The sequence below is a fragment of the Amphiura filiformis genome, chromosome 3, assembly GCF_039555335.1.
Source record: "Amphiura filiformis chromosome 3, Afil_fr2py, whole genome shotgun sequence".
Taxonomy (NCBI): domain Eukaryota; kingdom Metazoa; phylum Echinodermata; class Ophiuroidea; order Amphilepidida; family Amphiuridae; genus Amphiura; species Amphiura filiformis.
The window spans coordinates 12,937,575-12,956,448 of record NC_092630.1 but is presented as its reverse complement, the minus strand read 5'-3'; the positions used below and the strand labels follow the sequence as shown (position 1 = coordinate 12,956,448).

Sequence of the window (18,874 nt, the reverse complement as noted above, 5' to 3'; positions counted from 1 at the left end):
ATATATTTCATTTACTTTGGGTATTCCAAGGCCAAGCTCTCCCTTTTAAAGGGATTTTTATTAGTGCAACTTTTGAAAATGCATCGTTTTTCATTCAAGGAGTCACCATGGCTACTAACTTTGAGCTATCCAGACAAATGGCATATCAAAATTTGCAGAATTAACCTGGGTTTGGTTTTGAGTCATTCTATGTCAAATCAACCAATTTTCTGAAAAGTTCCCAGGTGACACTCTCAGATTTTGATGAAAGTCCATCAGAATAATCTTTAGTGGGCACCTTAATGAACACACAAATATTTGTTCTCATAGTCCATGTCGTTTTCAAGAAATGGCCCGGACCCCCCCCCCCCTTTTTGGCACTCGTATTGACATTTTCTCTTGTTACTGTTGTTGTAATTTTCACTTTCAACTTGATCTTTAACTCTTCATGTTTCAACTAGGGATTAAGTGAAAATTGACCAACGATGAGAATGATGACAATTGATACTGATTTTCGCAACATTTTGATCAATGCATGAAACAAAACGAACATTCCCATGAACGCAGAGCAGATTTCCTTCCATTATACTGAATACAAATCAATAGAATTTACTGGAACTTTCAAATCTTGGGTTACATTGATTAAAATGTACACTACTGCGGCGTCAATATTTAGACAATTGCTACAAATGAGGTGTCAAAATGCGCAGAAATAAATTATGCTTCTGGCACACATTTTACAGATTTGTAATACAATCACCCATTTTTGAATTATGGCCATTATGTGTGGGGGGTTAGATACTTTTTTGAGATGTTTAGTTTTACAGTAGCCAGATTCACTGATAAAATTCAGTTTCATTAACATATTATAATAAAGAAACATAAAACAAAGTTCTTGGGGATACATTTTTGAGAAAACTGTTCCTTGTTTTTGCTCGAGATCCACATTGCTAAGCACTGTGGGAAGATGAAAAAGGAATATCAAATTTGATCTCATTGCGATTTCTTTCATAGCAACAAGTTCCAACTACCAGTACACCAGTCCACATAGTTGATTTATTTTGTTATTCCAGTTGGAATTCATACACCCTATGGAAGACATGACCTTATAATCTTCCACACAGGGAGTGTGAATTTCAAATGGGTTTACCTCCAGGGGGGATCTGAATGGGTGACTCCATTTGAAATCTACTGTCCCACCCCTGTGTGGGAGATTATGGCCAAGATTTCCATGGGGGGGGTTATGGATTTCAACTGGAATAGCCATTTTAGTTCATGGTATACAGTATGGCTTAATCTTTTTTAGTGTACTTCCAAGAAATGATATAAACTAAGTTACAAACATGTATGTATATTTTGATAAATGATTGAATTGTTTTTAGTAAGATTATAATAATTCATTTGCAAATTTCATTTCTTGGCAGTTTTTATCACCAGGGGAGTCTGACATGCAAGCACCTTTATAGTGTTCCATTAGTGACCCATGGTGGCATCAGACATGATAAAATGCAACACACTCAATGCAACTATGCAGACAAAAGTTTGGATTTCAACTTTGAATTCATTTACAATATGAAATATCAACCAAGTTAAATATTATGCAAGTTATGGTTTTTTTTAAAGTTAAAGGAGTATTTCGTGATCCAAACATCCTCTTTTATAGCATTTTTCAGTAGATATCCATGAAAAAGGCTTATTATATTCCCAAAATTTCAGTTGATTCCGATTTTGCATTTGCGAGTTATGTATGATTATGTGTATAATTACACTTCTTATAGACAATGTGTTATAATTTCGTTCTGGTGTACCAGAACATAATTCAAATTTCACGATATTTTTGCTAAATTAATTATTAAGCAAGATTTTTTTTGTACATCAACATTATGCAACCAGAGGTTTCCAATGGTATAAAAATCTCAATTTTTTTGAGAAAAGTGGGGGGATGATGCTGTGGATCACGAAATGCCCTTTTAAATTACCATTCATGTAACGGGTGTGATTTTTCCGGATTTTTGGGATTAAAAAAAATCCGGATTTTGGCCCTGGACCAAGAGCTAAATGCTTAACAGAGATGTCACATTTCCAGAATTTTCAGTTTCCAGATATGAGAAAATCTCCAATTTTAAAATGAAAATTCCTTAGAACCCTGACTGGATGATTTATAGACACACTGTACTGTGCAAAAATGGTGATGCAATTTCTCATGTGTATGTCAATGATATGATACTGGAAGTATGTATTCACAGATAATAAATGTTTTCATACTATAAAGTGAAGTATTTTAACAGTTTCTCATTTTTGTATTTTACCCCATGAAATTGCATCTCCAGTGGTGCTCAAGTGTGTAAAACCCCTCTGGCTTCGGGGGGCTTCGCCCCATCGACCCCCACCGGGCGTTGCCCCTGGATTCCCACCAGGGGCCCACAAGCGGGCCCCTGGACCCCCCGGCCATAACAGGCGAGAGCTCCACTCGCTGGCTCGCTCCGCTTCGCAATTTCATTGCCTTGGGTTTTTTTTTTTTTCAAAAGCACCAATCACACCCCTGATATAAATTTCAAAATATCTAGCACTAGATAAAAATTATGTGCATAAAATTGATTAATTAACCCAGAACAATGAACATTTGTCTATAATTTGGCATAGAAACGATTTCCTAAATCCCTCAGCTATTGGTGGTGATTAAAGGTCATATACTGAGGTCAAATGTCAATTGAGGTCAACATGTAAAATACCCTTTGAGTCTTTTGGTTAAAATTTGGTGTCATATGAACACTTATGCGCTCGAGTGCAGATCCGTGAACACGATTTTCAATAGAGAATCTATTGGTGATGTTCAAGCTCATATACTGAGGTCAAAGGTCATTTGAGGTCAACTTATAAAATATAAGATTTTGGTGAAAATTAGGTCTTATAGGAACAGTTTAAATTCTAATGCAACCAAACTTGGGTCATAGTTGCACTATGGGAACTCTCAGCTATTATTGGTGTTCAAGGTCATATAGTGAGGTCAAAGGTCATTTGAGGTCAACTTGTAAAATACCATTATTTTAGACTTGGTTAACATTTGGTCTCATGAACAGATTAGATCCTAATGCTCGACTATGTCTCGTCCAATATTTTAAAACTCATAGTTCGACCAATAAATATGGGCTCAATCGATCCAATTTTATATATCAAACTTGGGTGGTAGCTACATTATGGGTACCGACCGTTAAGTTTTGGTAGTATCCAAGGTCACATACGGAGGTCATAGGTCATGTCGTCGTCCGTATTCCATATAGTGGCGTATAGTGGGCGCGCCAAATAAACTTTTCGAGAAAATCGGGTTTGAAAAATGCCAATTTAAAATCGAGTTGTGTAAATCAGAAATTCATTATATTTTGTAAATGATGTAAAATTTCTGTAGTAAACTAAATAAATTTTATTGTTATATATTTTTCAAAAGAAATAAATACATACTATTGCTGGCAAACTGAAAATAAAACTATACGTCACTATGGAAAACAAACAAAACGCAATACCCTAACCTAACGTTAACGTGACGCCACCTCGGTCGCCGTGTAATCCCTATGGCGTTACTTTTAGTCGTTAAGTATTCCATAGTGGCGTATAGGTCCGATACGTGTACGCCACTATGACATACGATGTTTTTCATTTTTCCCGACATTTCATAATTATAAAATGTGTATAAAAAGTGGCGTATGGTTGATACGCCACTATGGAATACAAAAAATGTCACTTATACGCCACATTTATTTAATTAATTACTAATTAATTAGCTAATTATGACTGATGAGACTGAAAGAGAACATCATTAAAAACATATGTGCCAATTTCAAAAAAATGACCAAAAATCACTATACGCCACTATGGAATACAGCCGACGATGTGTGTAAAATAACAAATTCCCCTATTTAAGTATCTTTAATAAAATCACCATGAACAATTTAGGGCTTTGTCTGCCAAATTCGGAAGAGTTACCAAAGTCTGTGTTGCCTGCGCAGGCAACAAAGCCAACATGCTGTCTGACCCGGCAATGTTTCCTGGGCAGGCAGTCGGACCGGACTGTTAAGTTGATTTGTAAATTAGTATGTATGTGATGTATTCAAGATTTTACATTGAATTTGTAATGCATAATTTGAATTACCCTGATTTTGCTAATTAGCCAACCAAATTTAGTCAACCAACAGTTGATCAATATGTGGTTTGGATTTTTTTTTAATTGATTAATGAAAAATAGCATTTGTAAATCAAAAGAAAATCGGAATGGACACATATATATATGTGTCCTATCAGACATACAAATATGTAGATTAAATCTAAGATAAATGGTGTTATGTCAATTGACTAATTAGTCATCTGTTTTGGCCATTAAAAGCGTGGTTACGTCAACTTACATGATATCCAAAGGTTGTCTTTGCAATTATAATTTAAATAAATAGTTATTTCATGTAATGAGGTGTTCAGTGCGTATTAGGCTATTCCAGTTGAAATCCGTACACCCTATGGAAGACAATATGCCCTTAATCTTCAACATGGAATGTGAATTTCAAATGGGGTTACCTGAATTTGTGATTCCATTTAAAATCTATACCCCAATGTGTGGGACATTTATTAAGACAATGTCTTCCATTGGGGTGTATGGATTTCTTTAAAATCAGTATAGTCTCCTTTGCTGCAGTAAATGGTCTTGCAACAAGTCTGTTACCTACTTACCTTCCTTCTCAACATTATACAGGGTGTCCCCCCCAAAAAAAACAGAACCCTCATTGTGCCCTCTTTTTCTCCTATTTTTGAAAAGTTAATCAAATATATTTTGGTATGAAAAGAAACTTTTATCCGTTAGCTTTTTACCGAAAGAAATATTTCAATCAACAACAACAACAACAACAAGCAGCTTTTATATAGCGCCGTAACATGAGCAAAACACGACCTCGGCGCTTTACAGAAAAAAATATCTTAAACTACACATCTTACATTACTAATTTAAACAAATAAACAAAGCAGCATGAAACATGGGGAAGAAATTAGTCCGGGAATAAATGAGTTTTTGTTTGGCTCTTGAAAGAAGCAACTGTGATAGAGTTTCTGATGATATTTGGTAAAATGTTCCATAACATTGGGGCAGCATGTGTGAAAGCGCGATCTCCTTGAGTAGTGAAAGTTCTGTTGACAACAAGGCGAGGTTGGTCGTGTGCCGGAACGCAGGTTGACAGACGGAATGTAAATGTGAAGGAGTTCAGTGAGGTAAATGGGGGCTTGATTGTGCAAGCACTTGTAAGCAAGCAGGATGGTCTTGAAGATGATTCGCTGTTTGACTGGCAACCAGTGCAGCTCTTGAATCAGAGGAGAAGTGTTCTCACGTCTGCTTGCCCGGAAAATGAGACGTGCAGAGCGGTTCTGGATCTTTTGAAGCTTCTGTATGTCTTTGGCTGTGATGTTAATAAGCAGAGAGTTGCAGTAGTCCAATCTGGATGTTATTAGCGCTCGGACTGCTTGCTCGCAAGTGTCTTTGTCAATGAAACGACGGATTCTGTTGATATTGCGGAGATGATAGTTAGTGGAGCTAGATATGGAAGCAACCTGAGCAGTCATTGACATGTCGGACTCAAACTTGACACCGAGGTTCTTAATGACAGTTGAAGGGATCGGCTCACAGCTTTTGAAGATATGCTCTTTTAAAGAAATATACCTGTTTTTCACTCTGTCCACGGAGGAGATTTGGCTACTTCAAAGATTGAAAAGGAGTACATGCAGGCCATGCATAAATATCAAGCATTCCTCAATGATAACTTTATAAAATAACAAACTTTATTTAGGGAATGGGCTTTACCGGTGGGCCTATGGGTTATGGATTGTGTTAAGTGTCATTACCCCTATGGCAAAATGGATGTCGGATGGGACTTCTCTTACTATACCTGCAATTAAACTTTTTTTTCTTGGTTATTTATGCCTTTTTATTTTTATTAAATGTTTCTTACTTTCTTACTTTGTTGTTTCTTGCTTTCTTTATATTTATAACATGTCATTTATTATCTCTTTTTGGGATAAAAGGTAGCCTGTAAAGAGCTGTTTGGTATGTCCTTGATTCTTCTGATGTGAGTTTACTGTGCTGCTTTGCCCTCTACCTGGTTGCCTCCTTGACGAATACAGGTTTCAGCCCTGGTCCTTGTTGCATTAATTGCATTGCATACCCTCCTTGTGTGCAGTAATACAGTTGCGAGGATGTTGGAAGCTAGCTGGTGATCCTCGCCCATAGTGAGTGCATTCCAAAGCCTAATGCTATCCATGTCATGAAGCGTGTGTTTCATTTTAATCTTTGATGTAGCCACTAGCCAAATCTCATCCGTGGTCAGAGTGAAAAACAGGTACATTTCTTGAAGAGGGCATATCTTCCAAAATTTTGAGCCGATTGAAATAATTGTTTTGGTTTATTAAAGCTAACGATTTAAGGTTTCTTTACATACCAAAATACATTTGATCAACTTTTCAGAAATAAAAGAAAAAGAGGGCGCAATAAGGGTTCTGTTTTTATTGGGACACCCTTAGGGCAAATGTTGGCTGTGATGTGACTCAAAACTCATACAAATATGGCAGGCAGTATGTGAATGTGTGTGAACTCATCACTGATACAGGATGGATGGATTAAATTATAATTATATAACTATTATTGGACTAAGATTAGTTGGATATGTGTGCAGATTGAACCATTCATATTGTATACATTATACCGGGACATTATATAGGCTGAGCACTAATTTATGTACACAAGTTAGTTGCATGAACATGTGAACAGTAAGAATCATGGAATTATAATTAATCCATAATATATTGCTAATCCTTCATATATCAATATTGCTTTTATAATTACAAGGGAATCTAAAGACTGCACAAAAAGTAACACAGCTGTTATAAATATGCCTATAGCTTCAGAATCAATAATTGTTTTCACAATAGTGCAACATAGACAGAAGGATGATTTATTTACTCACATTTTGATACCACATTCGTCCAATTTAGTTCAATATCACAGTAGTGTTTTTAAAGAAAAATACCTGAATTTAAAAGTTGCAGCACTACTTGTATTGATTTGAAGTTAGCGCGAAGATAATGGAGGGTTTTGCATTGTACATGTCACAATGCTGTGTGATGGCTGTAAACTGCAACTTTTTAATTTGGGTACTTTTCTTTAAAAGCACTACTGTGTTGTTTTTATTGAACGATATTTGACAAATGGGGTATCAAAATGAGCGTAAATAAATCACCCTTTCTATTTTGAAATATTGTGAAAACAATTATTAGTTCTGAAGCTATAGGCGTATTTATAGCTCTGCGTTACTTTTTTTGCAGACTTTATATCATCTCCAAATAAATTGTCTTTCATGTAGATATCATGATCAGGTTGACACTAAATTAATGCAGATATCATCATCATGCATTATAAAGCCTGGTGTGAATAGTGCCTGAAACATAATGCACTAATTAATGGTTAATTGGCAAGCTAACATGATACACCTGTTGTCACATAAAAATGCATTGACATCATTTTTATGTCCAAAGGAAAGACCTCATGGCATCAGGAGTCATGCACATGTCCGTTGGTCGGGTGTGTATGGGAGGGGTGTAAATTTGATCTCATATTATGAAACTTGCAGATTATACAGTTCAATCCAGGAATTTAATTTGATTATTTTCATACATGAAACCACATTAGATTTGAAATTCAAGAGAGCAAATAGTCATAAAACATTTCCAGTTCACCCTATTTTCCAACACACCTACCAAATTGGGTGTTTACATACTCATGAAAGACTCAAACTGGACTGCTTTGTCAAAACTTCAAAACAATTATATTCATATTAAACCTTATTTGTTTCACTTTTTTTTTGTTACAGCTGTGTGTAACAATATCATTGTTGGCAACTCCACCCATAACTCTGCAGGAGAAGTGACATCACCAGGTTTCCCAGCATTACAGAGCACAACCTACACTTGTTTATTTGAATTTGAAGGAAGAAGCAGTGGGGAATACCTAGAATTAATCTTTACCGATTTTATACTAGACAGCCAAGATACAGTAGCATGCCATGGATCTGTAGACCTTTTATATACTGTTTCTGTAAGTGATGTTTCTTAAATACAATATTTTGTTTGGCAAATGTAAATGTCGGAAACATTATGAGCTACAAAAAAATTGGTCAGAGATTTTTGTTATCATTGATGATTTGGACACATTCTGGGGGTCAAATTTCAATTTCAGAAAGCCCATTCCAGGGCTGAATGAATCTACTATCAGTCATATAATTTTATGATTCACCAAGCGATCATAAATATATAGATATCAATGATATCGTTATAGATTCAATCCTGGTGTTATTCTAAATGTTGAATACATGGACATAAAGGGTCAATTTTTTTATTCAAAATTATTTTTTACTCTTTTCATCCCATGTACTTGTGCGTTCCCGGGAAATGCTCAAGAAGCATCTATAATTTCTAGTTCAAATTTGACCACTTTCGGGTACACTTTACTACATGTACCTGTTTGATTCCAGTGAAGCATTGTTTTTAACATTTGTACAAGTACATCATTTAGAAAAGAATGAACCCAGATTGTTGACCAAATTCTTCAGCAGGAATAAATTGAAAATGAGGTGGTGATGGTATTCAAACTCAAGACCTTTGGGTATAGAAATTGTGGCTTCTAGTTTTGAGGAGTGTGAGTTCTATCACACACCTCCACACTCCTTAAGGTTACACAAAGAGACGTATAAAAAACGTATAAAAAACGTATAAAGTTGTTCTCTAAAACAGAGTTTTCTCAGTAATCAAATATCGCTGCGAGTGAAATGTTGGTGCATTGGATGTAGCTTAACATTTTTGTGTGTGTTATATACAAATTATTAGAATAAATTTGAAAATCCTTCGTTTAAAGCATTTTTACCCACCATGTTCACAAGATCAAAAACACGTTCCATGAGGTTTTTTTCAAATGTGCGCTCCGTATAAATCCACACCGGCGATTGTTTTCTTCTTTTTCGTATTGTATTACAAATCGATCAAAGAAATAATGTTGCCATGGGGAAGAACCAAATACAGTACCGATTAAATTTTAAAAGCCCGTTTTTGGGGAAAATTTTGGAGAATTTGCTTGAGAAAAAGCTGGTTTGTGAAATTATCGATATCTTGATTACGAGACGTTAATTTAGACATCTGAATACCTACATTATTTCTCAACATTCTGCCAATTGCTATTCCATTTGATTTTCACTCCAAATTGAAGCTAGTTTTGCAAAAAAACGAGGTTTTCCTCCATCAGTTCGTTCAAAATTTCAGCGCCGACATGCGTGTTTATTCTAAGAGCCATAATGCGGACGCGATTGTAATCATCATGTAATTGCATCCAATTATAGTTATATCATCCGCTTTGAGAACAGTCAATTGCGTAAGCTGATCTATGGCCGAGTGGATAGAGCGTTGGACTGGGAATCTAATATGTACTATTTTTGTGGGTTCGAGTCTCCGTGTGGCTGAATTTTCTTTCTTTTTTTCTCTTTTCTCAATTTTACTTCCTTTCTTTCCTCTTTTCTTTCTCCCTTTCTTTTTTCATTTCTTTTTCGTTCATTTTCTTTCTCTCTCTTTCTTTCTCTTTTTCACTATTTCTTTATTCTTTCTTGCTTTCTTTTTTAGTTTTATTTGATTGATTCGCTGAGTGCAGTGAATCGTGATTGATTGTTTTTCACTTTATATAATTCAGAAATTTGTAGGCCTGCTAAGTCTGTCTTGTTGATTTTCATCCCAAATTCGATTTACAAATAATTGCTTTTTGATATTGTTGTTGTTGCCTACCCGGTTGCCTACCATTTCATTGTATAAATCAGGGGAATAGCAGCATTGATTTCATCAAAGATATCAAGGCTATAAATTAAAAATCAACACATTTTCCAGGGCGTAGCTTGACGAAGTGCCCCAAATCAATTTTAAAATTTATAAAATCTTTGAGAAAATTGCCGAAAACGGCTTGTGCCACCCCCCCGGCATCCGAGCTCCGGGCACGAGCTAAGCAATATTCTATTGTATATAAGTAGGCCTCACGTCCCGCACGCTTGTTCATTTTCTGCATGGCTGTTTCTGTTATGAACTTACGCCCTCTGAAATCAAGCGCATGAAAAACTCTCGGCTAACCTTAAATGATCATAAGCAGTGCAATTTAAAGCACTCCTTAATCTTTAAGCTTACGTGTATCACATTTAATTGTAATCACACTCTTCATTCACAAAATAACACTCCTCCCAATTTTGAGGAGTGCTATTTATCACACTCCTCAATTTTTTTAAACTCAAAAGCCTGGAACATATAAACCCAAACCACTAAACCATAAAGCGATAATATCACAGATAGTACCCATAAGTGCAATCCCACATTAATATTTTAGAAAACTTTTTTGAATTAAGCTACTTGTATATCACTACCTAGTGAGTAAGTGAAGCAGAGTGCTGAGATGAAAACATCTCATGCATTTTTAACTCAAAAATAATGGGTTTGTTGCCAAGTTGAATCCATCATCATGCCCATATTGCATTCAGACAGGTAGTCGTGCTGTGTCTGGATTTAGAACATAAGCCTGCATGGCTCAACATGAAGTCATAATAACAATGGAAAAGCTATTATCTCATATGATTCCCAATGCTAATGAACAGGAACTTGAAAATATCACTGCCTACAAGACTCAAGGAGTGATCCTACATATATGCATGTCATGTGAAATGTCATCTGACCATAATAATCAATCTTGACTTTTCTAATTGTCACATAAAATCCCACAATGATTGAGATCATGAATGGTACATTATAGTGTTGCTTTTAAGACAAGAGAAAAGTGCATCCACTTACTTTGATTTCATCATCTTCTTTCTACACCATGTTTTTACTATTTCAGATACGAGAGAATGTAAGACAAGGTCCAGGTGTAAGACATTGTGAGCGTCCAAAGAGGCATGTTTTTTCTCTGACTGGGTTAGCAACATTGGAATTAAAATCCAGATCTCAACACATATTACAAGCATTCAGAGCAACCTACAGATTTTTGAATGCAAGTGAAGGGAGAGACTCGCAGACAAACAACTCGTAAGTGTCAACAAAACCTTACAGAAACTAGGAAATAAGTCGGCTACATTATATATGTAATTTCCACAAGCTGTAAAAAACCTTGCTTGGATTTAAACCAATTTGGACCAAAGTGCAACTTGTATTCATTGAAATGAAAACCTACTAACCTAACCATCTTTTCATTGATAAATGATATTGGCAACATTAGAAATTTGCAAAGTATATTCATGAAAATAAAGGAGGTTCACTACTGTATATCCTCCTGTCAAAATGTATTAAAATTTAAGTTTTGAACCGCCACTTCACTAGCAACCAGCTATATGTACATGAAATAAGTACCAAGGAATATGTTGGAATGATTTGATATACATTTCTGCAGTAATTTCCTGAATTTGGCATTTTCTTACCAGTCTACTTCTCGAGCAAGTTTAACCGTTGAGATACTCATCCAAGATGGCGGGCGACAACAAAGGTAAATCGAAATCGAAATCAAGAAATCAGAAAAAGAATCTTGATACAGATACGGCCGTTGTTGATAATCCACGGATCTCTCTTTGGATTTAGAAGAACTTGTTCCACGAGCTGTTGAACACCTTTTGAAGACATCAGCCTTTAAACAGCTCCTTGAGAAGTCCTTGGTATCTACTATCCAAGCCAAGATTGAGACTATGGAGGAGAAAATTGCCAAACAGGACTCGATTCTATTCGACTTGCAGTCTGAACTGAAGCCGAAATCCGATGAAAACAAGAAACTAAAGGTACAGATTAAAGATTTAACAGAAAACACTGATGAAACTGCGAGAAAGCTGAACGATTTAGAACAATATACGCTGCATAATTCTATTAGACTTTTCGGTATCCCGAATCGAAGGGAAAAAGGAAAACTGCGATGCAATTGTAACTAATCTAGCTCGCGATAAACTAGGTGTTAAAGTAGACTTACAAGAAATTGATCGGTGTCATAGAGTAGGAAAGAAGACCAGCGAACCAGGCAAGAAACCAAGACCAATAATTGTAAAATTCGCTACCTACCGCTCACGCCAGAAAGTCATGATAGTCAGAAAAAAATTAAAAGGAACAGGTATTACCATCAAAGAAGACCTAACTCGCGCAAATCAGACTTTATTAGAACAGGTATCGCGGGTAGAAGAAGTCATTTCGTCCTGGTCATCTGATGGTAGAATCTTAGCGTTAGTAAAGCGTGATGGAAAGGAAGAAATTCGTCCAGTGTCAACTTTAGAGGACTTGCATTTAAAATAACTTTTGATTTATCATATCGTAAAGAAAAATGTTCCTCTTTGTCATTTATGTTGTCACTTATAATAATGTGGTTTATACTCCGTTGTGTTTGCTTCATACACTTACTTTGATAATGTAATTATCTGTGCTTTAACATTACGTTTTATGTGTTTTTAGCCCAAAGGTATTTTCGTTTTCAAAACTTTGCTTATTTTCAGTGTCAGATTTGAGTTTCACAAATTCTTTCTTGTAAATTTTATAGTATTACTTGTTCATCATGTTGTTCTCAGCTATCACATTTTGGCAATTTGAAAAGTTGTGTTTAGTGCACATCTTTTGTTGTTAGTGTCCTCGGTCATAATTATAGGCATGATTTGTTCGAGCGTTTCTTTTCATCGGCTTAGTGTGATAGCTGTCAATGTGTTTATATTTTTGCGAACTATGCATCCATCCGTTCGCATGAAGACTTCTAATTTTGTTAATGATCGTGCAATACTGTGCTCTAAAAAATGCTGGTTGCTAGGATATAGTTAACTATTTTTGAACTATTTTAGTGATTCTATATCCTTGTTAATAAAATTATCATATATTGTTTAACGTAGTTTATATAATTGTTTTTATATAATTGTTTTTGTTTAGTTATAATTTGTTTTGTTATACCTGTAATTGCTATATATCTGATTGTCATGGAAGGTTCTGATGTATATGATGCATTGAAATATCGTGGTATTAGAATTTGTAACCTTAATATTGTGACTTTGCCTGGTAAATTTGAGCATGTCAAACTCTTTCTTGGAACTACAGAAATTGAAATTTTAGCGCTAAATGAAACCAGTCTTGACAGTAATATTGACAATAATGAGCTTCATATACCAGGTTATGTATTATACCGAAAAGATAGAAATAGACATGGCGGTGGTGTAGCAATGTACGTCAGCGAAAAATACTCAAGTCAATTAATAAGTATGAATATGTGTGATGATATTGAATCTTTGTGGGTGAAAATAGAACTTCCCCACAGTAACTATTTTTATGTTGGTACTGCTTATAGATCAGAAAAAAAGGTGAATAAGAATCATTTCTTTGAAAGATTGGAAAATCAATTGAATGTTTTAAGTACTACTTCAAAGGATATTTTTCTTCTTGGTGATTTAAATCTTGATTCATTAACAGGTCTCGCAAAACCTTTGAAACATCTTTGCCAACTTTTTCAGCTAAGGCAACTTATTACTAAACCCACCAGAGTCACTAAAACAACAAAATCATGTATTGACCATGTATACACTAATGCAGCATGTAATAGGCTTCATTCATCTGGTGTAATTCCACTTGGCTTAAGGTTGGTCTGAACCCTGGAATTATGGAAATTTTCGGGCCTCATAACTTCTAAATTGTTGGTCTAAAGTATATAAAAGTATACATATTTAGAATGGCAAATACTTGATAAGTTCAGCTGTGAGGTCAAATTTGGGCCAAAATGGCACTTTTGGCCCAAAATCCCAAAAATAACGGTTTTTGGCCCACTTCTTTTTTGTGCACCATAACAAAAAAATTCTTGGGCCACAATTTTTTTATATTAATTTTTAAAAACTAGATCAAAATACCTAGGACCCGCTTTTTTTCATTTTTTTTGAATTTCAACTAACTTTGAGAAATTTGCGCCAAAAATGGTCAAAAAATGTTGATTTGTCAAAAAAATCATAAAAAAGCCCGATTTTGGCACAAATTTCAAATATTTTTGGTGAAATCGGTCGAAATTCAAAAAAATGAAAAAACGGGTCCTAGATAGAATTTTAAAAAATTTGTTATGGAATTTTTTTGTTACGGTGCACAAAAAAGAAGTGGGCCAAAAAACGTTATTTTTGGGATTTTGGGCCAAAAGTGCCATTGTGGCCCAAATTTGACCTCACAGATGAACTTATCCAGTCTTTGCCATTCTAAATATGTATACTTTTATATACTTTAGACAAACAATTTAGAAGTTATGAGGCCCGAAAGTTTCCATAATTCCAGGGTTCAGACCAACCTTAAGTGACCACTCATTGGTTTATGTTATCAAAAAATGTACTAAACCAAAGTACAAACCCAGAGTAATTAAAACTAGATCTTTTAGAAACTTTAATCAAGTGGATTTCTGTAATGATCTAAGAAATGTGCCTTGGTATAAAATTGAGTCAAATGAATGTGTTGATGATGCTTGGTATATGTGGAAAAAACTCTTTGTTGAGGTGTGTGATAATCATGCACCTTTTGTAAACATCCGATGTAAAGGTTATACAACTCCTTGGATCAATGATGAGTATTTACAAATGTCTAAGAAAAGAGACTATTACAGAGGTAAAGCTGAGAAAGAAAAAACTGATGAAGCATGGTTGTTGTATAAAGAAACCAGAAATAAAGTGAATAATCTAGCTAAATCACTGAAGAGGAAGCATTACTGTGGTAAGATCAATAACTGTAAAGGTGATTCCAAAACTGTGGAAAACTTTGAAGGAGCTTTTGCCAAATAATAAATCGGCTTGTTCCATCAATTCAGTTCAAGATGAACATGGTGAGCATTGTACTGAACCAAAAGACATAGCTGACAGCTTTAATAGATTTTTTGTTGGTATTGGTAAACAACTTGCCAAGAATTATGACCATGTTAATCATGATAATAATATTCATTCAGATTCCAATGTACAGTTTTCCTTTCATGATATTGATGTTGATTTTGTTTTGAAACAGTTGTCATCGCTAGATCCTAAGAAAGCTACAGGATTAGATGGGATAAATATATTTAATGCAAAGCTTCTCAAGTTAGGAGCTACTGAAATTGCTCATTCACTTGCTTTTGTATTTAATATGTCGTTAAAATCAGGTTCTGTACCCACTGAGTGGAAGCATGCTAAGGTTTCTCCGTTATTCAAAGAGGGCAATAGAGATGATACAAATAACTATCGCCCTATTTCTGTTTTGCCAGTAGTCATGAAAATTTTTGAGTGTGCCGTAAATAGTCAGCTACGAGATTTCTTAGCAGAAAATAATATTCTTGTTGAGCAGCAGTCAGGCTTTCGTGCCAAACATTCAACATCTAGTACATTGCTTGATGTAAATGACTTCATTTTGAATAACATGAAAAATGGTCTTGTAACTGGTGCAATATTTTTAGACTTAAAAAAAGCGTTCGACACTGTCAATCATGAAATTCTTTTATCCAAATTGTGCAATTTAGGAATTAAAGGTACTGAGCATAAATGGTTCACAAATTACTTAACTTCCCGGTATCAGTCCGTTGTTATTAATAGTGTTTTATCTGATTCTTTGAAAATTGATACCGGCGTGCCACAGGGCTCAATACTGGGGCCACTTTTATTCATTTTATATATTAATGATATGACAAGTGTAATTGATGATAAATGTAAAGTTGTTTTATATGCCGATGATACAGCTCTGTTTTATGCCTCTAATGATTCTGATAATCTGCAGTCTGTTTTAAATGTTCAGCTAGACAATGTTGGTAAATGGTTGTGCCAAAACAAACTAACATTAAATGTAAAAAAGACAAATCTTATGCTTATTGGCACACCCCAGAGACTGGTAAATTTCAAACATGTTCGTGCAATTGTTAATAATGAAGAATTATGCAGAGTTTCCCATTGCAAATATCTGGGTGTAATTATTGATGAACATATGAATTGGAACTGTAACACTGAAAAGTTATGTAATAAGATTAGTAAAAGAATTGGAATTGTGCGCAGACTCCGGTGTTGCCTCAACATCAATACTTTGAATATTTTGTACAAATCCATGATTTTACCAGTTTTTGATTATTGTGATGTTGTTTTTAGTAGCTGCAGTGGCCTAAATCTTGATCGACTAGAAAAGCTTCAGAATAGGGCTGCCAGGGCAATAAATCAACAATATTTGAACATCTCAGTTAATAATGGCAATTTCAGATTATATGTCTTTTATTATTAATGTATTTTATGTTTTATGTATCTCCTTCGTGTGTGCTATGATAATATTTTATTATTCTTTTGCCATTTTAGTTTTTATCAATACTCATATAACAATAATTGTATAATAATATTATTGTTGTGTTTTAAATTGTTATGTAGTTTTTATGTATTTAAATTGAGCTTTGTATAATTTTAATTGTGTAATTTTAACAATCAAATTTTATATTGTGTATATGTTCTCCAGGGCCCCTATGTATATCATGTGCTATGCACTGACTGGGCTACCCTGGTAAAATATGACTTAATAAATAAATAAATAAATAAATAAATAATGGCTGTGATTAAGTTGTAAAGTTTAATAATTGCATAAAAGAAGAAAGGGTTGTTTACTCTTGTATCCAAAAAATAACGTTACCCTGAGGCTACAATAAATCCCTATCTAGTAGGGCTAACTCTGGACTACATCCAGTGAGGCTACAATAAATCCCTATCTAGTAGGGCTAACTCTGGACTACATCCAGCACCTAATTAATATGATGTATTGTTCCAATTTCAGATGAAGTAACAAGGTACAACTATGATCCTAGAGACAACTACCAAGGTTCAATTAAAGATGAGATCGACCTTACTGGCAGAGAAAGATGGGTAGATGTAATACACTATATAAGAGCACCGTCAGGTCATCGTGGTAGCCCTTAATGCTGCATGTAAGTTAACATCTAATAAAAGTGGTTTTCCAAGTAAAGTGTTGGATGCCAGCCGTTAGACCAATAGGTCTATGAAATAAATGCTGTGTCAGAAAAAAGTCTTTGAACATGGCAAAAGTTCCCAAGTAAAGTGTTGGATGCGAGCCCTTAGAACAATAGGCCTATAAAATGGGCTGTGTCAGACAAAAGTCTTTGAACATTAAAAGTTGTCTGACACAGCGTGTATTTGATAGGCCTATTGGTCTTGCTGTCTAAGTTACCATAACCAACTGGGGTGCTTAAGTAAGTAGATTTTAGTGGGTCCTGCATGATTGTTCCCATTGTTAAAATCATTTAACATGCACTTCATCATCTTTGCATAATTTCTTGTTTTGCAAGAAGAAAAGTCAAGTCATTGGGTTGGCACTTATAGGGGCATATATAATATATATAATACAATATAAGATCTCCCTTGGTTTACTTTATAGCCCTCAATGTTGCATGTATACTTGGTTATATCTGGCTCATAAGTGGAGTTCTCAATGTTGCATGTATACTTGGTTAATGTCTGGCTCATAAGTGGAGTTTGACAAGCACCTCTCATAAATACTGTTACAAGTAGTTTATCTTAAAGGTGATCATGATAAAATGCTGCAGCCAAACCAAGTTGTACATACAGGCCAAAGATGGCAGTATGAGACAGCTTGTTGTCACCTGTTCTGACTGATGATCAGAATACCTTTAAAATGGTTTTGTAAGCAAAACTGGAATACATCATCATTAAAATCACTGAACAAACAAAACTAATGGATATTTTAAAGAGCTTTTTTCAAGATTTCCAGTTTATTCTTGAGTATCCACATTGAGTCCTACATGTAAGTATCTGCAGGTCAACTTCAGAATAGGGTCAATAAGGTACTTTAACATTAGGAGTGAATGCATTGCAGTTTCCGTGGGGCTAAATCTGCTGTTGTTCAGATGATGTAGAAGAGGCAGGCATCAATTACCATAGGCTTTCAGCCATGCATAGAATGTCACAAACTACCATATGGAATTAAATTATAAGATTTTATCCAAGTCACTTTTGTAACTTATTAATATCACAGGGTGTCTTAATAAAAGTAGGACCTGTGGATTGAGGGACTTAACTTAAAATGTTGGCAGTAAAATTAAAACTTTTTTAAAAATTCAAAAAACCATGATGTTTCTTCTTTAAAATGGGGCACAAATCCTCAAAATCTGTTCACGCGTCACTGAGATAATTGGGATTAAACAAATAGACCCATTTTCGGACCATTCCGATGGGGCAATACACATTAAACACTAATGTGCTGCATTCTAGTTTAGATTGGAGAAAAGAAATGAAGTGAATTCTCAGTCTTGCTGGGTACGAGTTAATAAAATCAACCAATCAATTAAACTCCTAAAGAATGTTTTTCACACCTTTCTCAAATGTGAAAGTGTTGTCTTCTAAAAATCTTATTGAAACATTTCTGAAGCAACAACAAAGCCATGGGGTCACTTAAATTTCATAATATGCTCATGCGAGGCCAGAAAAACACAAAAAAAGGTTCTTTTCCAAGAGTGAATCTCACGAATGCCGTTTAGAGGGACAAAAAGGCTAGTTAATGCACGACTAGAGATTTTCCAAATATACCCTAAACAGGATTTGCCCTTTTGGGCAAAAACACCCCTATACATGAATTAGCGCATTTTAACAAGAAATAAGCAGGATTTTTATCTGAAAGGTACCACCAATGAAGGATTTTTAAAAAGAATACAGCCTTTACATATGTTTTTATCATTTTCCAATATATATAATGTTGCAAATCAGTCACAGAACCACGCTTTGTAAATAGTGGGATCAATAAAATGACTCCTAAACACACCAACTTGCGAGATTTATTCTCTGAAAAAGAC

At 34.9% G+C, this 18,874-nt stretch overlaps 2 protein-coding genes across 4 annotated transcripts in view; both read left to right on the top strand.

Annotated features, from left to right (window-relative positions):
* Window positions 1-11,110, top strand: part of LOC140147069 (uncharacterized) — a 45,508-nt gene extending 34,398 nt beyond the window's left edge. The window contains exons 3-4 of the mRNA XM_072168841.1: window positions 7,875-8,098; window positions 10,919-11,110. Coding sequence (XP_072024942.1) covers window positions 7,875-8,098; window positions 10,919-11,110 — 416 coding nt within the window. The remainder of the gene's footprint in view (window positions 1-7,874; window positions 8,099-10,918) is intronic.
* The window catches only part of LOC140148056 (uncharacterized), a 36,467-nt gene continuing 28,673 nt past the window's right edge, over window positions 11,081-18,874 (top strand). For all 3 annotated transcript variants that reach the window (XM_072169902.1, XM_072169903.1, XM_072169904.1), the window contains exons 1-2: window positions 11,081-11,106; window positions 16,825-16,975. The gene's annotated coding sequence lies outside the window, so the exon portion shown is untranslated. The remainder of the gene's footprint in view (window positions 11,107-16,824; window positions 16,976-18,874) is intronic.